Source organism: Protopterus annectens, chromosome 1.part2 (assembly GCF_019279795.1).
Source record: "Protopterus annectens isolate FY-2018-M chromosome 1.part2, PAN1.0, whole genome shotgun sequence".
Classification (NCBI taxonomy): Eukaryota; Metazoa; Chordata; order Ceratodontiformes; family Protopteridae; genus Protopterus; species Protopterus annectens.
This window is the reverse complement of record NC_056727.1, coordinates 1,234,678,719-1,234,701,443: the sequence shown is the minus strand read 5'-3', so window position 1 is coordinate 1,234,701,443 and position 22,725 is coordinate 1,234,678,719. Positions and strand designations below refer to the sequence as shown.

The window sequence follows — 22,725 nt, the reverse complement described above, 5'->3', positions numbered from 1 at the left end:
GGCAACAGCCACTTCAACTGCCTACCTCGGGGGAGTGCCTACCAGGGACATCTTAGAAGCAGCAACATGGAGTTCAGTACATACCTTCACCAAACATTACCATTTACCCTTGTATTCCAAATCCAGAGCAGGCTTTGCCACTGCTGTCCTGCAGGGCCTTATAGCCACCCCTAATGCCTTGTAGATCCATCCACCCTACTTCAGCTTTGGGATTCCACCCAAGTGTAATGACTGCAGCAGTGTCACACGAACATAGTACAGTTTTGTACCTACCATAAATGTAGATGTTTGAGTGTAGTCACTGCTGCAGTCCAGGTTACTCTTACTTGCTGGTACGTACCTAAGCCTTCTAACCTTTACTGCATAAGGGGAGTATTTGCTGGAAACTGATAGTTTTTTACGATTTTACATATGTATGTTTTATTAGCAATTTACATTGCCTTCCTTTTTTGGGGGCACCTGACATCTGGGGCAAGAAAAAACTGAAGAAAATGGCGTCTGCTGCATTGTTTATACCCCTGTCGCACTGACGTCAGGGAAGAGGCGACAGCAACTGCCGCTGGACCAAGACTGTGGTACTCAGGCCGACTGCGGGACTGCATGACTGCAGGATAACCTAAAGTGTAATGACTGCAGCAGTATCTACACTCTAACATCGACATTTATGGTAGGTACAAAACTGTAATTTCTTCTCTCTATGTACTTTTCGTGAAATCCCTTTGGTATCTGTCCTGTGGTCAGCTATTTCTTCAGATTAGCCTATTTCAAGTTGGTGTTAATTTAATTCTAGAAAAGCTTGAGACTCTTTTGGATTCCAGCACCAGCATGTTCAGCACCAATAAAATTCTTATTTTGGAAAAGCTAGGAGAATTGCGTACTTGAAAACCTTACATTGTCTTCGGGGACCTGATAGCCTTCAGGTCTTTTTATGCACAAAGCTGTCTTGTACTTGGTATTGAATCAAGCCATTAAACTTTAGTGTCATTTCCAAATCCCCAGAACAGTGGAGAGAAACTCTTAAACCTGCTGGTCATGTATAGATAATGGAGAATGTCCTATTCCAATGTTGCAGCATTCCACATATGGGTTTACTCCTCTTGCTTCTCTTATGTCCAACCAGTATGCAAAAGTTTTCTCTGTGGGATGTCTGACATGGCTTAAGGAACATGGGCCATAAGTGACATCTGCATGCACCAGCCGTCAGAACCTCTCGGCCACCAGTCGTACACCAGTTGTTCTGCTCTTGCTGCCATCTGACTCGAGTAAGTACCCCATTGGGGAACCTTTCAGTCCTTTTTTCTTTATTGTATTTCCTGTTCATGTCATCCAGAAAGGGCAAGTGTAAGTGTGGCCAGCAGATTCCTCACAAGGACGCCCACAATCAGTGTCTTTTCTGTTTGGGACAGTCGCATGACTATAAGGCCTGTTCAGTTTGTCAGGCATTTGTGTGAAAAACTTTGCATAGTCATTTACATGTGCTTAACCTGTACCTAGAACATCAAAGGTTAAAACAGATTGCATTGGGGATGGAGGGTTTATTTGACGTACCTATTGAACCACTGAAGAATGCCAGGGCTTTATGGCCTACCACTACTGCGCCTGTAGCATCTGATCCTCATCCTGTGGCCAATGTCGGCCTGGTAGAGGAACTGGAATCCACCGCATTAGATATAGCGGGTAACTCCATGGAAGCTGCACAATTCTGCGTGGAGGGCACGTCTGTAGAGGCTTTTCCAACATCTGTCTCCGACACCAGGGGGGAACCAGTGATTTCAATAGGTCCACCGGATCCCTACAATCCTTTAGTCTCCAGATTCCAGCCCCCCCCCCCCCCCCCTTCAGGCACAAGCTAGGCCCCTTAAGAAAAAAGGAAGCATGCATCTTCTGAAAGCATGCCTGACTGGCAGGCTTTCAGTCAAAGCTTGTGTAATGCCTTCATGGCTTTGTGTTATTCTCTTGCAGTGACTGCTAGCATTCCTCTTCCACTTTTGAGCCCTATGCCTCAAACCTCAGACCCTACCTTAAAGAAGGGGGCATTCTCTCTGATTTTTTTTCCTCTGAAGAATCCCTTTCTTTCACCTCCCAGATCTCCTCTTCCTTGGGGTATGCTTCCCCAGTGGAAGAATCTGTTGATCCTGACTTCCCCAGTTGGAGGATTTGACCTCCTGGGGAAAAACATCTCTAAGATGAAAGATGATTTCAAGTGGGAATCTTCTGAAATGACAGGTTCAAAAAAGATACTACATCCTCCTTCAGATGGGATTTCCCAAGCCCGTGTGCTGTTCCTCCAATCCTGCCTGCCTTCGTGGATGCCTTCTCCTCAGCGTACTTAAATTCAGACTCTCCACCTCCTGCTTCACGCAGACCTGACAGACTTTATAAAGTTCCAGACACTGCCAAGTACCGCCTTAAGTGCTCACCTGCAGACCCTTCCACTATCTACATCTCTACAGACAAGATGTCTAAGCTCTTACCACAATCACCATACTTCCTGCTGACAAAGACAGCAAGACCATGGAATGTCTGGGTAAGAAAATTTGCACCTCTGCTACCTTGTCCTTTAGGCTATAAATTACCAGACACACATGGCCAAAAATGCCTTGTCCCTCCTAGAAAAAGCCTCCAAGGAATTGGCTGATACACCAGATTGTGCTACCAAAGCTTCACTGTCTTCCCTTCTGACTCTCACCTCCCAGGCTACCAGGCACTCAGTGTAGCTATGATGCTGCTGAAGCCTCACTAGGGTCAGCAGCATCAGCATCTGCCTTAAGAAGGTATTCCTGACTACGTTTACAGCCCATTCCTGATGACTTTAGGGCAAAGCTTATTGATGCACCCCTGGACAATACAGCCTTGTTTGGTGCAAAAGGTGCTGATCTTTTTAAGTCACTTGAGCAAAAAGGAAAAGAAATGCAGGATTTGAAACACCTGCTTGTTTTCCCCGTACCAAAATTTCAAAGAAACTACCCAGCAAAAACTCTGTTCATAAGAAAACCCTCTCGCCTGCTGCTCCTTCTAGGACTAGAAAACCTGCCAGGAGGCCCCCCTCTGGCTAGAGCTTCACCTTCCTTTAGCCAGAGGCTGCCCTTTCAAAATAGGGCAAGTAGCATCTGATTACCTGCCAAGCTTGCCCCCACCACCCCCTCCCTGTCCATCTGTCAGCTCGTCTCTCTCACTGCCTCCCTGTGTAGACTCTCATCACATCAGACAAATGGGTCCTTTCAATCCTTCATAATGGTTATTTCGTGACCTGGCTCACCCCCCCCCCCCCAAAAGCCTCCAACACAACAGCTGCATCTCCTGCAGCCTGTGTTGCAAGCACTACTGGCTCAGGGTACCATCGAATCGGTGCCTCCAGTCGCAAAAGGAAGAGGTTTCTACTTCAGGAGTTTCCTGGTTCGCAAAGACAGATCATGGAGACCAATACTAGATCTCTCCCATCTCAACCTATTCCTAAAGGTTCCAACCTTCAGGATGTTGACTTTACCAACCCTCTTCCCCCTCCCAAGTCTCCAAGGGTTCATGGCCACCTTGGATATAAAGGTTGCTTATCTACACATCCCCATAAAAGCCCACATTCAGGAAATGCTGGAGTTTCTTGGTGAGCCTTCTCACTTTCAATTCTTTGCCTTGCCTTTTGGGCTTTCCACTGCACCCAAGGTTTTCACCAAATGCTTGGCTGCAGAGATTGCTTACTGCAGGCCAAAGGGAGTCAAAGTATTCCCTTTCCTGGATGATCTTCTAATTCAGACTGGCAACAAGGATACCCTCCTGCTACACCTATACCTTGTAGTATTCCTCCTGTAGTCTCTGGGATTCCAGGCAAATCTCCCAAAATCCCACCTGGAACCTACACAAGACATTGTCTTCCTAGAGTGCAGAATGCACACAGACCTCTTGAAAGCCTACCCCTCCCCCAAACCTGACGGAACATCTGCTTCTTGTCCTTCAATCTACAGAATTGATAGCAAGGCAGTACCTCAGACTCCTGGGTTATATGGCAGCCAATATCCCCATGTTACCATTAGCAAGACTGCATATGAGAAAGTTACAGTAGTATCTTCAGTCAGTCTGGACCCAGCACTCTTATCCTCTGGAGTACAGGGTTCCCCTCCTCACATGCCTCAAACAGGAAATCCAGTGCTGGCTGACACAAGTGACCCACAATCCAGGTCTTCCCCTCCAACCACCTCTACCCACACAGCTCATGCACACAGATGCCCCAGACTTGGGCTGGGGAGCTACCCTGGGCCATCGAAAGGTGCAGGGACTGTGACCAGAGCCACACAAACTAGAACACATCAATGTTCGAGAGATGAGAGCAATTCATCTGGCCCTTCGAGCCTTCCTACCTTACCTCCAACAAGGTCCATTGAAAGTTTTCACAGACATCACAGTTCTGTGGTATCTCATCAAATGGGGAGGGACCAAGTCATACCTACTTTGCAGACTAGCCCTTCTAGTATAGGAACTGGCCACCTCACAGGGAGTGCAGGTGGTCTACATTCCTCTCTCCATAACTCCCAGGCAGACTGTCTCAGCAGAACCATCACAAACGACCACAAATGGATGCTTCACAGGGATGTCTTCCTGGATCTGGTCCACCAGTGAGGTACACCTCAAATAGACCTGTTTGCCTCCTCCAACAGGCAACTTCCTGGCTTTTGCACCAGGATACAGGACCCATAGGCACTGGCAATAGATGCCTTCTCAATCTCCTGGAAGGGGAAATTTCTATATGCACCCCCCCCTTCCCCCTCATTCAGAGGGTCCTGCTGAAAATCCAGCAGGACAGACCAAAAATCTTGTTGGTGACTTCTTACTGGCTAAGATAGCACTGGTTCCCCCTACTTCTACAATTTTCCAAGGGCAATACCACAAGTTACCCCTCAGAGTGGATCTTCTCACACAGCACAAGGGATCTCAGATGCACCCACAGTGGCAGTTACTGCACCTCACTCTGTGGTTGATAGGATTCTGATCCCCTTCAGACACCTTTACAACAAGGACGTGCTCAATCCTGCAGGAGGCCAGGAAATCAAATACAAGAAAATCCTACCGTTCAAAGTGAAAAAGGTTCTCTATGTGGTGTCATAAGACAGTTGGACCCACTTGCAAGCAAGACCCATCCAATCCTGTCTTACCTGTGTGAGCTACTGCAGATAGGCTTGGCTTATTCTTCCATTAAAGCTCACTTGTCTGCAGTTTCACCATGCCTTTCTCTGGATCCCCCTCTAGCATCCAGACTCCCAGCTACGCGTTTTCCCAAAGGGTACTTCATCTCAGGCCCCCCAGGAAACCATCTCCTCCACCATGGGATCTTGACTGTTTTGGAAAAGCTTACGCTTCCTCCATTTGAGCCAGCAGACAAAGCCTCTCTAAAACATTGTACTTGGAAAACTGTATTACTAGTGGCTTTGACCTCAGCCAGACGGTATCAAAGCTACAAGCCCTTATGGCTATTCCACCTTTCCTAGTTTTCCATAATGACAGGGTTACTCTTAGAACTAACCCTTCATGTCTAAGGTGGAGTGACCTGTCCCTTAATCAGGCCATCCATCTACCTACCTTCTGTAAACCACAGTGGGACATTGAGAGAGTCCTTCACTCCCTGGATGTTCAGGCAACTAAGGTTTTATCTGCATAAAACCAAGTCCATCAGACAGGCTGACCAACTTTGTCTCCTTCCACCACAGAGCCCTGGGAAAGGCAGTAACCAAGCAGACCATCTGCCTGGCTTTCCAAAGCCGTCACCACCTGCTGCCAATACCATGGAAAATCTCTGCAGGGTACTGTTAAAGCATACTCCACCAGGGCTATGGCCTCTTCAGGAGCCTTCTTCAATGGCCTGGATATCTCTGCCATTCTCAAAGCAGCTACTTGGTCATCAGTTCACACCTTTGCCAAGCATTACAAACTAGACCACATTTCATGAGCCAGGGTGGGGTTTTGTCCTTTAAGGATTCCTAGAGATGGCCTCTAGACCACCTCCCCATTCACAATGAGCTTTGGCACTCGCCCAAATGTGGAATACTGCAACATTGAAATAGGACATAGAAAAGTTGTGTAAAATCTTACCATAACCATAGATGTCTCTTCCATGTTGCAGTATTCCTTCCCACTCCCTTGTTAGGTTGCATTTCCCTTTCTGGCTGGCACAGGACTGGCATTGCCCTTGGACTGGCTCCAGGAGCTTTCAGTTGAGGGCTGGTGCATGCAGAAGACACTTTTATGACCCACTTTCCTTCAGCCATGTCAGACGTCCCATGCACCATATAGGGACTGAAAACTTTTGCATACTGGCCAGGTGTACGCGAAGCAAGAGTAAACCCATATGAAAGAGAAGGATATCTATTGTCTTGGTAAGATTTTACACTACTTTTATTTATGCTGATGGCACTTAAGGTTTTTGGAATGAAAAGAATAAAAAAAAAAATAACTGCCAAGTGCAACTGTTTACTTCTTTCATGCTAGTTGAATACAGAAGATTGGTGTCCAAACAGACTTAAGTGTGTGACATGGTATAGTTTTTTTTTCTGTTGTGATTGGCATGGAAACACTTGGCAAGTTCAACCACTGTTTTTTCTGTCACTTAAGGATGTTTCAGCTCATTGTATCTTTAAGGCAGCTATGTGAACATCCATTTATCCTTTTTCTGGGCATTGTAAGCTACACATCTTTTGTAGGAGCAAAGCAAGCTTTTTCTCTCTAGTTCTGCAGGGTATGTTCCATTGCTCATGGCCTGCAGCCACCCTTCATGCTATATACAAATAATGCCACAGCAGCAGTTCTTGAAATAGATGTATGTGAACATCATAGCAGTTAATCTTCAGATAGAATTCTTTGTTGCAGTATTGGCTCCTTTCTCTTCTTAACTCCACTGATGTTATTGGTAAGCTACCAAAATCCTTGTTTTAAATGCACCTATTCATTCTTTTCTCCAGTCGGTTGAGGTTGGTGATTACCTCATTCACCTCAAAAAAATAACTGAGGGTTTAGTACAGATATCTTTCCCCTTTTATGTCCTATTTTTATGTCTTTTTCCCATGTTGCAGTATTCTTATTGTGGGATCATCTGCCTTAGGCGACCAACACAGTCTCCTATAGAAAAGTTCAAGCCTGGTTGCTGCCAGTGCGTGGGACGTCCCACGCAGGACCGTAAAACAGGAGCCTTAAATGTGCCGTCTGCACACACAGACCTTCTCTGCCAAATTCAAATGTCAGATCGATCGCTCTGCTGGTTTTGCGACATCTAAAGAGAAGTATCCCATTGGGGAAACCTTATTTTTGCTTGAGCTTTGGTTTTATTTCTTAGCCAATGTCCACTAGGAAGGGGGAATGTAGGTGCAGACATCAAATTCCACACAGATTCCCACCAACTCTGTTCTGTTTAGGCCGGGAACATGACCAATACCTCCTGTAACATCTGCCAGTCATTCATTCCCAAAACCCTACGTAGTCATCTGGCAGCCCTAAATTTGTACCTAGAGACCCAGAGGTTAAAACAACTAACCTTATGAATGGATCTTGAGTCTGCCGTCGAGGCGGAGCTGCCTAAAAAGGCCAAAGTTGCAAGGCCTACCAGTTCTGCCCCTCAGACACCCCACCAACTGCCAATATAGGGGTTGAGGGATGTCCACTGGAGACTGCATCTTCAGAGACTTACCCTCGAGGAAGCTGCTTCCGAAGTACCGGCAGGCACATCCTTGGAGGTTTTTCTGACGTCTGCTACAACCGAGGTCAAGGGGGGGAACCAGACTCCACCGGACTCCCATCAGTGGTGCAGGAATCTGAATCCTTGCCCGCAGGCCAGATCCTGGAAAGTAAGGCCCTCTGTATCTACAAAATCAACTTTTCTGAAAAAGAAACAAAAAAACTAAACACTTAACTCCTTCTGAGGAGCAACCTGACTGGCAATCCTTTTCCCAGTCCTTGCTGCAGGCCTTCATGGCCCTTAGGCCTTCAGCATCCACAGCTGCCACATTGCCTGTCCTCAGCCCCATACCAGCCTCAGCTGTCTCTATACCCCTCACCTTCATGAAGGAGGAAGACTCTTCAACCTCCTCAGTCATCTACTCCTCTCAAATAGCCTCTCCCTTGGACTCCCCAGATGGACTCCCTTGAGGGAGACCCCCCCTCCCCCCCGAGGATTACATTTGTGGAAACAATTACTAAAATGAGGGAGTACTTTAAGTGGGATGGTACTTTAAGTGGGATATAGCCCAGATGACAGAAGTCCAAAAAATGTATTTTGAATTGCTCCAGGTGGAATCCCCTTCCCCTCTCTGCTATCCCTCCTGTGATTACAGCCTACCTAGATGCCTTTGCATCAGCTTCTAAGACACCAGAATCACAACCTCCTGCTCCCAAGAGACTTGACCACTTCTGTAAGGTCCCCTGATGAACACAATTTTCTTATAAAGCCCCCCTTGGCAGATCCTACAATTATTTCAGTGGCCCTGGAAGAGCAGTCCAGACACCTTCCTTCCTCCTTCCAAGGTCATGGACAGGCTGGGGAAAAAAGATATATACCTCTTCCACACTAGCCTTTAGGGTGCTTAATTACCAGACTTGCGTGGTCATATATGCCCTAGGTTTGGTTTCACAGGCTTCCTCCTTGCCTGACTTCCCCCAGCAAGTCACAGATGGCATCTAAGCTGTTCTTGGCATCTTGGGTTGCCAGCATTGATCAAGTGCAGTCATGATGCTGCTGAGGCCTGTGCAAGATCTGCCGCATCAGCTTCTGTTTTGCACAGGTACTCCTGGCTAAGACTACAGTCCCTGCCTGAAGACTTTAAGTCCAAGATATTGGACGCACCACTGGACAACAAATTCCTGTTTGGCAAACAGTCTGCTTTACTGTTTAAAAGTGTCCAGGAGAAGCGCAAGGAACTCCAGGACCTAAAACACTTGCTGTTCTCTCCAGTTCCTAAATTTTACAGGAATTGCCCTGCAAAAACCTTTGTCAGGAGAGTTCTGCTCCAACCTCCTCCTCCTCTTCCAGATACAGAAAAGAGTCCAGAAAGACTACCTCCCCAAGGGCAGCTCCTTCTCAACCTCCCAACAGGCAGCCTTTTCAAAACAGGAACAGTAGTGCATGACTGCCTCAGCCACCTTCCCCTCTCATCCCGCCTCTGTCACTGTCTCACCTTCTGGAAAGAAATCCCTTCAGACAGCTGGGTCCTGACAAGAGTGGAAAAAGGATACTTCATGTCATGGCAGGAAAAATCCATACTACTGAGCATGCCCTTCTTCCCAAGAAGCAACTACACCTAATCCTTCAGATTATCCAAGACCTTCGCACCCAAGGAGACCATAAAACACATCCCCCCCGGGCTAGGAAGGGAGAAGGTTTTACTCCAGGTTATTCCCAGTCCTAAGAAAGGACAGCCCTTGGGAGACCCATCCTGGATCTATCCTTCTTAAACCTCTTTCTGAAGGTCCCTTCCTTCAAAATGCTATCCTTTCAAAACCTTCTTCCATTGTTGCCACCCAACGCTTTCATGGCCACTTTGGACCTGAAGGCGGCACACCTCCACATCCCTATCCACCCAAACCACAAGGAAATATCTACGTTTTACTGGACCCTATTCACAATTTCAATTTACTGCTTTGCCCTTTGTGAAGATTCTTGGTGTGGTGGATAAACCAAAGTGCCTAGCACCAGCAATAGCCTTCTGCAGGACAAAGGACATTCAGATCTACTCCTACCTAGATGACCTCCACATCATAGCAGAAGAGGAAGTCACCCTCAGAAATCATCCGATCTTCTCCATGTCACTGCTCCAGTTGGAATTCGCCCTCAACCGGACAAAATAATCCCCCTCTGTATCACAGGGCAAAACTTTCCTGAGATGCAGGATAAGGACCGACCTGATGAAGGCTTTTCTCCCTCGGGGCAAGGTATCCTCCCTTGTCAGCCACTCCCAGGACCTCTTCATGGTCAATCACCTGTCAGCCAAGGCAGTTCATGCACCTCATAGGTCTTAAGGCAGACACTATTCTTATGCTACTTCTTGCCAGGTTGCACATGAGGAAGTTACAGTGGTATCTGAAAAGTGTGGTCACAACACAGCCACCCACTGGACTTTGTTACCCTTCCTACCATGTTTAAATACAGAACTGAGGTGGTGGATCCGACAAGTGCAACAAAACCCAAGCCTACCCCTGCAACCCACCATGCCAGCACAATTCATGCATACAGATGTTGCCGATCTAGGCTGGGGGGCAGCCATGAATGGCCTCAAGGTGCAAGCCCTGTGAGAGCACTCTCTCTAGAAAAAAACACATCAACATAAGGGAGGACTGCAGTCCACTTAGCTGTACAGGCCTTTCTCCCTCTCTAAATCTTCGCAGACAACACCACTGTGATGTGATGCACAGTAAACAAGGGGGGACCAGGTTTTACCTGCTCTGCAGGCATGGGAATTAGTCTCTCAGAACAACATATCACTGCAGGCAGTTTACAATCCATCCCAAGCAACCACCAGGCAGATGCCCTCAGCAGATCATTCTCATCATTCTCTGCATCATGAGTGGATGTTGCACAGGAATGTGTTTCTAGACTTTGTACACCAATTGGGCAAACCTCAAATTGATTTATTTGCCTCCCCCCAGAACAGACTATTGCAACTTTTCTATGCCAAGGACCCCTCCCCACTAGCCTGGAAAGTGGACACTTTCAAAACCTCTTGGAAGGGACTATTCCTTTATGCCTTCCCTCTCATTCAGGAAGTCCTCTTAAAAATCAGGAGGGACATGCTAGAAATCTTGCTAGTAACTCCGTACTGGCCAAGGCAGCATTGGTTTTCCCCTTCAATCTCTCGCCAAGGGCAGTCACCACAAGTTGCCTCAGAAGGTGGACCTGCTCACACAACAGAAGGGCTCTTTCATTCACCCATACCTAGAGATGCTTTGGTTAACTCTCTGGGTGATAAACTTTTAATCCCCTTCAGACACTGCTACACTGAGGATGTGCTATCTTTCCTGCAGGAGGCCAGGAAACCCAATACCAGGAGGTCCTTTGTTTCCAAATGGAAAAGGTTCTCCATATGCATAGGGGCACCTTCCAAGCAGATGTTCCTCTAGTCTCTGTGAGAGCTCATAAGATCAGACCTTTCATATTCATTAGTGAAGGTCTACTTATCTGCCATTTCTGCCTGCTTACCTCTGGACCCTCCTGTACTTTCCAAATTGGATGTCAAACTATTCTTAAAAGGAGTTCTCCATATTAGGCCACCAAAGAAGCCTATTCTTCCACCTTGGAACCTAAATTATGTTCTAGAAAAACTCTCAATTGCCCCCTTTGAGACAGCTAGCTTTGCATCTCTGCAGATGTGCACACATATAGCACTGTCCTACTGGTAGCCCTTGCTTCAGCCAGAACGGTTTCAGAATTACAAGGTCTAATGGCATCCCCACCCTACACAATCTTGAACAAAGATAGGGTGACCCTGCACACCAATCCTTCCTTTATGCCCAAAGTGGTCAATGAACTGTCACTAAATCAGTCTATTCACTTGCCCACCTTCTTTCCTTCCCCAAAGAATGACAGAGAATACTCCATTCCCTTGATGTCCATAGGCAATTACGGTTCTATTTGGACAAAACCAAGGCTATCAGAATGTCCAGTCCAACTCTGTCCTTCCACCCCAGGGCAAGGCGGTAGCCAAACAAACTGCTACTCGTACCATGGAAAACATTTGCCTTATGGGGTCAGGGCATACTGTACAAGAGCTGTAGCCTCTTCTGGGGCATTCCTCAAAGTCCTGGACATGACTACCATCCTTTGAGGCTGTCACTTTGTCCTCTGTGCATGCCATCACCAAACATTAAAAAAACTGAACTGTATTTCCAGAGCAGGTTTTGCAAGGGCAATCCTGCAGGGATTCTTGGAATCTGCCACTTCAATCACCCTTCCTCCTCCTTAAGCTGTGGTACTCTTCCCACAGTAAGCATACTGCAACATGGGAATAGGACATAGAATAGTTGTGTAAAATCTTATCATAACCCTTTGTCCTTCTCTTCCATGTTGTAGTATTCCTTCCCACTCACCTATCCCCCTTCATTACATTTCACCTGTCTGGAGGGTATCATTTGGCACTACTTAGACTGTCCAACTGGGCAGTCATTTCTGAGGTCTGTGCATGCAGACGTCACATTTAAGGCCCCTGGTTTATGGTCCTGTGTGCAACATGTACAGTTACAAAAACCCTCGCATGTACGGTGGGTGCAAACAGCCAAAAAGCATTCGGGATTAAAACATGAAAGGCCAGCACCAAGTGTTGTATGCCGAATACATTTATTGAACAAGTAGCATCATACCGGTTTCGGCTCACTAGCCTTCCTCAGTGAATAGAGATGCTAACAAAACCATGTGTTTAGAAATACATTCATACTTCTGTTATGTCATTTCCTGCAGTTCAAGTAAATTTATAAACATATAACACAATATACAGTGCACCTACATTATAAATGGTCATTTAAACCTGGTGAAAACCGGTCTCCTAGTTTAACAATCCAATATTTCTCCTTATTCAAGATTGAATGCCAGCCTAGTTTGTTAGACCGATTTCCCTGTATCCTATCAATCACTGTAAAGGAAAAATGGGTGGTGGGATATATAATTTGGTGTTTATATAAGGCATTAGTCAGCCATTTGTTTCGGATGTCACTGTAATGTTCCGACATGCGAATCCGTAGGGGACGTGATGTTTGTCCATTGTAAAAAGATGAGCAATTGCAAGTAGCCAAATATATAACCCAATCTGATCCACAATTTCCAAAACATTGTATGTCGAATATCCTGCCAGAGTTTTTACTTGTGAATTGTTTAGATTGGAGTATATATTTACAGAAGGAGCAGTGTCCACATGGAAATGACCCCAAAAGTTTGTCCCCTGTTATAGTCCCTTGATAACGCATAGACAAGCCACTATTACTAGTAGCTATGTGCAAAGTGGGAACCCAGTGTTTTGCCCCTGCGGTATGAAAATAGGCATTGATTCCCTAACATCTAATTCAAGTCTTCGTTTGCCATAAGTATGTTCCTCTGTTTGGTTACAATATCCCTGATGAGATGGATGTTCCTACCATAGGTTGTTATAAATCTAATCAGCTGTGCGAGTCCTGTCCTTATATACAATTAACTCTGATCTATCCTGAGCAGATGCAAACTGACTAACAGCTTGTATATCCTGTTGTCGATAACCCTGAGTCTGGAACCTATGTGTCATATCCAGTTGGAAAGTGGCAACATTTTCCTTCTCAGAACAAATCCTCATATGCAAAACTGCAATTTGGGTATGTTCCATATGGTATGGTGTGGGTATAGACTAGTGGCATATAGCAGGTTGTTATATTGGGAGTATTTTTTATACACAGTGGTGGCAGGAGACCCATCTGGTTGTTTAGACACTGTAACATCCAAAAAGTTAATACAGTGCATTTCAAAATTCATTGTGAATTCAATACCACATTTATTTTCATTTAAATATTGGACAAACTCACCCAAATACTGTTGGTCAGCACTCCACACCATCCAACAATCGTCCAGGTACCTCCTCCAGATGTCTCTCAGCAATGTACAAGTTATGTGAGGTGTCATAAATAAGGTGTTCCTCAAGATACCGCATGAATATATCCACGTAAATAGGGGCAAATGAAGCCCCATGGCTGTACCTCTGGTTTGCCAATAGTATTCCCCATTGAAGTAAAAAAAAAAACGTTCGTCAGGACGTGTTCAGCCATACAAACTAGTAGAGTGTTAAATCCAGCTGAATAAAGAGCTGCCCCTTCCAACCAGTGTTGGAGCCCTGCAAGTCCTGCCCAATGGAGAGTGTTGGTATAAAGTGCTTTTCCCATGTACATAGTAGCCATGTTGGTTCTAATTGTGTGTCTGATATAATTCTAAGAAACTCCGTGGTATCTTGAATGTGTTCTCGTACATATTTGAGTATTGGTTTGAGATATGTTAGAATGTCAAAGTGGTTCCATCAAGGATCTGATACAGTTGGTCTTCCCAGAGGTTTGTCTAGACTCTTGTGCATCTTTGGTAAAAGATACAGAATTTGTTTTTGTGGATCCTGCACCATAAGTTGGCGCAACATAGGCTCCTGCATAATACCTTCCTTTACTGCTAGGTTAAGAAATGAGTCTCTCTCCTTCTTAAAGTTAGGTGTAGGGTCTAAGGGCATGTGCATATAATGCTGAGGGTTGGACAATTGGCCATTTCCCTTTGCCAGATAATAATCTGTTTCGAATATAACCACTGCCCCACACTTATCTGCAGTAGTAATCACTATATTGGTATGTTTTTTCAATTCAGTAAGAGCCTGCTGTTCTTTTACAGTAAGATTATGGTGCAACAAAATACAATACAGATCTTTGAGAACAGCCTGCTGAAAAATACCAACATATTTATTCATAGGAGGCATAAAGGCCGATTTTGCAAAACCTAAATTCTGTCGATCTTTGAGAATTTTCAATGGAACCAAAAAACATTTTTAGGTTTAATCTACAGCAAAAATCCAAGACCTCATTCGCAACAATATTTTCATCAACGACAAAACCAGGAACATAGTTAAGACCTTTAAGTAATTTATTTTGGTTATTTAACTGGACAGGTGAGATGTTGCATATATTAAAACCAGTTCTAATGCGTTAAAGTTTGAAGAAGTCCCTGTATTGTACCTGTATTTACACTTGTGCTTCCTCCCACCCCTATGCCTGCCAATATAAAGGGTGGTCACTATTTCTAGATTTCTTTGGTGTGAGTGAAGCCTGTGTGTTGGGATAATCTATATCTGTGGCAGATGACTCATCCCCGAAGTACTACTAGGCTGTGAGGCCAGTTTCTTCAAAATGCATCTGGGTCTTTCTTCTAGGAGTATATGTGAAATCCCCACTTTCAGCAAACGTAACAAATTTTTGATCAAAAGGCTTTCCCTCCAATAATCAGTGACATCCCTATTAAATTTATGTATTTTTTTTTTTGTCCTTGGTTTGTTCAAAACCAACAAATCCTTGGTTAGTTTTTTGAAAGTTGGTATATGCAGGAAATCCTTCAAAATTCTTCAAATCATTACAAACGGACCTAATTTCATCAACCTTCTCCTCTATTATACGTTCATAGTAACTAGCCAAAATCTGAGCAAAAGAAAGGGAAGCTTGCTGTTGCGCTTCCCGCCATTCCTTTGTCTGTGTTTCATCTGTCCGACCAACCAGAGGCTGTATTTTGACCCTCAATCCCCGAGGGGTGATATTTTTGCTTAAATAATTTAAGGTGCCAAACATTGGTACACGTAGGGTTTTCATACTTTTATTCAATCCTTGAAATCAATTTCAGCCGTCAACTGGATCCCTATTTTCCAGATCCAAATTATTATCCTGATTAAATGGTGCACCAAATACACCAATGTCATTCTTGTCTGCACACAGGCCCTGAAGAATTGCATCTAGATCCATGACCATAAGCTTCACAATCACCAGTATATCCAGTATGCATCTCCCTACAATAATACCCCAGATCTGTGCACCTCTAAGTAATACAGGGTCAGTCTCCAGTATTGACGCAAAATTAATAACACTGACAAAGATGTACTAAGAGAGGAAAATGTTGGTGAATATCAGATTAACGTAAATAAAGATAACCTACCAATATCAAGTAAAAATGCCTTCAAGCCAAAAAAAATAAAGGCTGTCAAATACTAGGCATCATAGGTTGGTTATTTATGTCTCAACTGAGATGCCACACCAATGTATACTATGGCAAAATCCTCAAAATATACATGCAACTAAAATATATTATCCTGCAAACAACTTGTATAGATAGCAACCTCATATATGTAAGGGATGTGATGTACAATATCCCACCACAATATGGAATATACAAAGGTTGTTTTATTCATTTGTTAAGGGCTGGAAAGCACTCTTCCCAAAAAAAGTGGGTCTTGCCCTAATATGTACCCCAAAACTAGATAATCTGAGGATAATGGGCCTTAAATTAAACCAAATGCCCCTTAAGAGGACCTATTTGATGGGGTCAAGACTGTATGTTAAAAAGGTAACAATATGAAGGGACTCTGAGCAAACCACAATAATATATTGCCTATCATAAAGTAAAGTGAGTGTAACTGACCATTAGTAATAACAGTAGTCCACTACCACAGTCGTGTATGAGATGTTATATAAATACACCCACAGTATAAATACAAAAATAACTGAGTCCTTGATACCACCATGCAAGCTAAATCATGCTGAATGATGATAGTGAGAACAGACAAAAATATGTATTGATACATTTCAGTATGAATTAAACCATATACAATACTTGTAAAAAAATTCCCCTTCCTTACAAAAGAGTAATAGTCCCCTACACAATCATTTTATACGGTTAAACAAAAAACATCCCTGCAAATTTGTCACACTATCACTTGATACTATAAATCACATTGGGGAATCTAATTAACAAGTAAAAACAGACAGGGTATTCGACATTCAATGTTTTGGAAATTGTGAATCAGATTGGGTTATATATTTGGCTACCTGCAGTTCATATTTTTATATTGGACAAACATCACGTCCCCTACGAATTTGCATGTCAGAACATTACAGTGACATCCGAAACAAACTGCTGACTAATGCCTTATATAAACACCAAATTATACATCCCACCGCCCATTTTTCCTTTACAGTGATTGACTGGATACAGGGTGATCGGTCTAACAAACCTGGCTGGCATTCAGTCTTGAATAGTGAAATATTGGATTGTTAAACTAGGCCTGTTTTCGCCAGGTTTAAATGACCATTTGTAATGTAGGTGCATTGTATATTGTGTTATATGTTTATAAATTTGTTAATTGAACTGCAGGAAATGACATAATAGGAAGTATAAATGTATTTGTATTTAAACATATGGTTTTGTTAGCATCTCTATTCACTGAGGAAGGCTATTGAGCCGAAACCGGTATGATGCTACTTGTTCAATAAATGTATTCTGCATACAACACTTGGTGCTGGCCTTTCATGTTTTAATCCTGCGTGAAACATCCCACTCGCTGGCAGCAACCAGGCTTGAGCTTCTGTATAGGAGCAGACATTCGGGTCGCCTGAGGATCACACAGTACGAATACTGCAACATGGAAGAGAAGGCCATCTATGGTTATGGTAAGATTTTACACAAATATGTATGCGTCATGGGCAGAGGACAGCCCCTGTTGAAGATGTCCAAAAACTTTGGGAGTCGGGACATCTGGGTGGGTGTTTGCCTGTGACTTAATTCCCACATGGAATGACACTGCAACAGTTGGGGGTGCATAATGGTAAAGGTTCATACTGTATGGACACAAGGTACTGGATTTGATTCTCACCTTTGGTTGCTCTCTAGTTAGCAAGGCATGTAATAGTCTGCAAACTAGAGGCTTAGTATTTGAGTCTTGCTTGAGCATTTATATTTATGATAAAAATGCACACAGCTGTACTTTATTCCATTAGGGGACTCTTCTTGGAGAGTCCTTATTTACACTCTAGCCATCCTTTCTGTGGACAGCTCTTCCTTTCTGTGGCAGCTGTTTTGTTCTCTGTATATTGTCTGGTAAGTACATGGTTATGTTCTTATATAATGTATTTTTTCCATTATTTTTGTTTATTTTTACAAGAATACTCTTGTTCAGTGGTTGCAGGACTAGTAAGGGGACTAGGTATGCTGTCTTAGTGTGGCACATGATGCCATATCATCTGCTGGTGAAGAAATGTGTCCCCAAGCTGGGGAGCTTCAGGGAGAAAATAGCCAGACAGAGGAGTGAAGGCTATTGTAGTCCTCAGTTCACCACTTAGTCCCCTTGCAGATCAGTTAGTATGCCAAGAACTTCTGTTTGTCTTTCAGTAAAATAAGAAACTGGTAAAGCATTGTGTATAGATTTAACAATCTGTTAAATATTAGCATGAAAATTTTAGCTTAATTGTGGAGTGGGTCTTGAGGTGATGTACATTAACCATCTGGACAGTAGGAAGCATGATAGTAGTAAGTGAAGTGTGTAGTGAATTGATAAGAGTTACAAGTATGGCTACTGTATGGTTTATTTATAGGGCCAGTTCCCTTCATTTTCTCTAGAAATAAAACAGTGTAGAGGAGTTTGCAGGAGAAGGTGTTGGATGATACTTGGTTGTACAAAAAGATGGTAAATAGAATTGGAGTTTTGGCATTTAGAAACTGATGTAGTGAAATGCAAGATAAGCACTTTGGTAATAAACTCTTAGGATACTCAGTAGTTGACACTAGGATGCTAATGATAAACAGAGAAGACTACTTTTGTCTGAAAGTGGGCATTTGGTATGAAAAGGCATTCTGGTAATTTTGGGGATTGTCTGAGATGTTCAGGCAGAGGCATTCAAAGCAGTGAAAGAGAAAATTCTTCCTTTATGTAGTCAGTGTAGGAAACCACATGTAGAATACTGTCCACAGTTGTGGAGACTCCTCTTCAATGTTTTTCTGAAGCAACTGGTATGCAAAGAACAAGAAAATTGGTGCACAGTTTAAGCCAGAAGATAAAAATACAAGAGCATAACATTTGTACCTTGAGGAATGTCAGTTGTCCTTGAATAATTCTGGAGGTCAACATCTTAAAGGAGATGAGCTGGATGAGGCCAAAGTTAGAGTGGAGAGAAGGGTGGCTTAGAGGCGATGTGAGGAGTATTTTATTATAAATGGTGTGGCCTTCCTGAGGAAATTGTAGAATTTGTCACAGAACAAGACAAAGCAGGTATGGATGAAAGAAGTATTGTATAAAGATTAGGAAAAATGAAGCATCTGTCCTCTGCAGATGTTGCACTTCTGTATTATAAAAAATTGATTAAAATGTGGATTTAAATCATAACTGTCAAACCTTCTTAAAAGTCTTCATGTATTCTTAACAATGGTGTTTGCATTACTGAATCCTGCTAATCACTAGATTTTCTTCATAGCATTTGATATGCATAATTTATGTACATATGATAGCAGGCATGCTCTGCGGGAGAGTCTTGTTTCTGAAACAGTAGATTTCTAGTTCTGTCCTTGATATTTGCAATTTCTTACAGCCAGCAGGTGGAGGAGCTTCCCATGGATTGACCACACCAGTGCGTCCAGGAACAGCAGATATGGGAGGTGGATATACTGGAGCTAGTGACATGTATGTGAATGGATTGACCCCTCACCAGAGTCAGGTAACTGTCTTCATTTCACTTTGACTTGTGTTTCATTTTCTTGTAAATTGCACTACGAATCACTTGAGAATGTTTGGTTGAAGCTGTTTCAGCCTGAGCTTGTCCACTTTTTGTGTTGTAGTCTAGCACAATTCATTTCTGGATGAAAAAAAAATACTCTAAAACCTCGTCTTTGAATATATTTGTGTTGTGGTAATTTGCTGCTTTTGTGATGCTTGTCTACAAGTAAGAAAAGAGGGGAGTTAAATGAAATGTTCCATGAACATGGTATAAAATTACCCCACAAGAAGTGTGTGAGATACATATATATTTGTATGTGTATATATGTGTGTATGTGTGTGTATATGTATATCAGGGGCGGCCCGTGCTATTGGGACTGCCGGACTGCAGCCCCCTCAACAAAAGAACTACAAACAAATTAAAAAAAAAAGAAAAAAATTTTTGTTTAATTCGCGGACTTCGTGCATGCGCAGTAGTCCAGACTACTGCGCATGCTCCAGGCAGTCCAGCAGTCCAGGTAGGGAAACGAGGAGACGTCTGTGCAGTTTTAAAGTGCACAGACTCGCTGGGAAAACGCGTCGGGGCAGGACTGCAACACCAGCAGTCAGTCTCTCTCGTCGGGAAGGGTTTGGATAGTGGGAATCTCGCGGGACTTTGGATTATTGCGCGGGCATTTGGATTACGTTATGGAGAATGGGCAGCAAGGACAGGTAAGTGTGTTAATTATTGTTTAGAATGGTAGGGAAGTGTGTGAATGAAGTTATGCCTATTTGAATGGACTGGTGTGTGAATGAATCTATACCTATTTGTGAGAATGGTAGGGAAGTGTGTGCCTATTTGAATGGACTGGTGTGTGAGAATGGTAGGGAAGTGTGTGAATGAAGTTATGCCTATTTGAATGTGTGTGTGTGTGTGTGTGTGTGTGTGTGTGTGTGTGTGTGTGTGTGTGTGTGTGTGTGTGTGTGAAAATGCCCCAGGTGCTCATGGTGGTGTGGTAGGGAATACCTCAGGCTTGAACCCTGTATGCAGGTGTTAAAGACTTGAGTTCCCTACCCACCACCATTTGTAAAAAAAATTGCAGATTTTTGCCTCCTATTTGATCTGATCTGTTCCTCATAATATCTGTGGTTTGTAAATGTTGCAATGCTTGATATTTGATGGTGTAGTAGTAGCATTGTTGCCTCACAGCTGCAGGTTCTCAGGTTTGATTCTTGGCTGGGGTTCCTTCTTTGTTGGGTCGTTTGCTTGATATTTGATGGTGTAGTAGTAGCAGTGTTGTGGGTTCCTTCTTTGTGGGGTCTGTTTGCTTGATATTTGATGGTGTAGTAGTAGCATTGTTGCCTCACAGCTGCAGGTTCTCTGGTTTGATTCTTGGCTGGGGTTCCTTCTTTGTGGGGTCTGTATCTTCTCCCTGTGTTTGTGTGGGTTTGCTTTTGTGTCCTCCCATGTTACGAAGACATGTCTGCATTATTTCTTAGACTGTCCTGATTAACGAATGTTAAATAAAATTGACAGGCATTTGAATTTCAGACTTCAGGTTTCTGAATGTTTAATTTCTTACATATTTGATGGTGCAGTGGCAGTATTGTTGCCTCATAGCTACAGGATTTGTGGTTTGATTCTTGGCTGTGGTGCCTTCTTTGTGGAGTCTCCATCTTATCTTGTGTGGATTTGCTCTGGTATCCTGCCATTTTACAAAGACGTGTCTACAGTATTTCTCCCTGGGCCTCTGCTGAAAATTGTTTTTGTTCCATCAGAAGTAAAATTGACAGGCATTTGAATTTCAGACTTCAGTCTTCAGAAAATACATAGTAAAACAACTTTTTATTCTAGCAATAAATATATAGTAACACAACCTTTTATTATAGCAATTTTTTAAGTTTATAAGATGACTATTTGAAATTTTTCCTTATTTTTGGGACTGTAATACCCTGTTAGTGGCTTTGTCCAGGTTTTTTGTGCTAAGGTTGACAGCTATGGCAAGAACTGAATTCACTGAATATGTTTGAGGGCTGTATTCCCTCATTACTGGGTTTGTCCAGGTGTTTTGTGCTAAGGGGTTGACAGCTATGGTGAGAGCTATGGTGAGAACTGAATTAATTAAATGATAGCCATTTAAGTTTCAGTCTTCCTCTCGTTCACAAAACAGCTGATTTGGCGTAGTGGTATGTTGCTCTTGACTGTTTTGCACAGGGACCTTGTCTGTAAAATGTACAGTGGTAACGCAGCATTTTTCTTTCACAAAGCAGGTGATTTGGCATAGTGGTATGTTCTGACTCTTTTTTTGCACAGGGACTTTGGCAGTAAAATGTATGGTGGTACCGTGGTGTAACAGCATTTTATTCTAGCAGCTTTCCAAAATTATGCAAGCAATGTTTAATGTGTCCCTGGTTTTTGCCCTTTTGACCCACCCCAATAAATTTTGCTTTTTCCAGACTTCTTGTGCTGTGAAGTTGAGATGCAGTTGAGTATTGAGCAGATTTTACAAGGAGCTGAGAGCTGCAGGGGAAGAGAAGTTTAGTGATAATAGCACATCAGGCTGTGTGCTTGCTTTTGATGCAGAAGGTTTGTTGGTTCTACTCCCGTAAGGGGTGAATGCGGAAAGTTAAGATACTAATTATGAGCCTGTTATCAGTTTGCCATCCATTTCCTATTGCAATATTACTAGCTTATTTTTAATGTAATTTAGGCAATTTATTCCACAGGGGCATCAAACACTTTATTGTTCGATGAAACCATGAAATATAAAGGTGATTGCTAGCACCAACCTCTTCATTACAGATTTATTTAACGTGGAATTATTTAGATGACTTTTTTACTACTTCAGAAATTGTGCATATTTACTGATAATAGTGGACTGTAGAAGTTTGAGTAGACTTTTATGATGGAAATGTTCTGAATTGGACAGTTTTGTTTCATTGTTTACTGGAAAAATGTTCAAAGCAATAGGAAGGTGTATCAAGAGCACATGTATGTTTCATATGCAAGGGGCCTATGATTTGAAAACAGCCCAGAATTAATTTTTATCTGCCACGAGTAAAATGTATTTTCTTTGAATGTGGATTTTAATGTTTCAGTGAATGTGAGTTTCAAGGGCAGAGGAGGTTTAATGCCAAGTTTGTTGCGTCTTAGTGTTTGTGCTGTAAAATGCAAAAATAAAACTTTCAAATTAAGTTCAAATCATCATAGAAGTAAATCAGTATGCACATTACTGTTTATGGTAAATGGAGTGAAATAGCAAATTAATGGATCATTGGAATGGCTGCAGGGAGGCTCCATTCGACCAGGGTTTTGTGAGGGGGAAGGGCAGCAAACTTAGACAGCCCCAGCTGAACCATACCTCCCAACTGTCCAGATTTTCAAAGAATGAATAGATGTTTTGCTTCTTATTTTTGATTTGTTACTCATAAAAATGTGTGGTTTTCTGGCAAATCATTTAGGAATTAAGTCACTAAATAATGACGCACCTAGTTTCAGACTTCATAACCTTCAGGAAAATGCATGCTAAAGTAAGACCTTCTT

General features: G+C 43.1%; 1 protein-coding gene across 6 annotated transcripts in view; it reads left to right on the top strand.

Moving 5' to 3' along the window:
* RPA2 (replication protein A2) overlaps positions 1–22,725 on the top strand; it is a 397,710-nt gene that overhangs the window by 284,959 nt on the left and 90,026 nt on the right. For all 6 annotated transcript variants that reach the window (XM_044060106.1, XM_044060108.1, XM_044060104.1 and 3 more), the window contains one exon: positions 19,078–19,203. In XM_044060106.1, the coding sequence (XP_043916041.1) occupies positions 19,078–19,203 (126 nt within the window). The remainder of the gene's footprint in view (positions 1–19,077; positions 19,204–22,725) is intronic.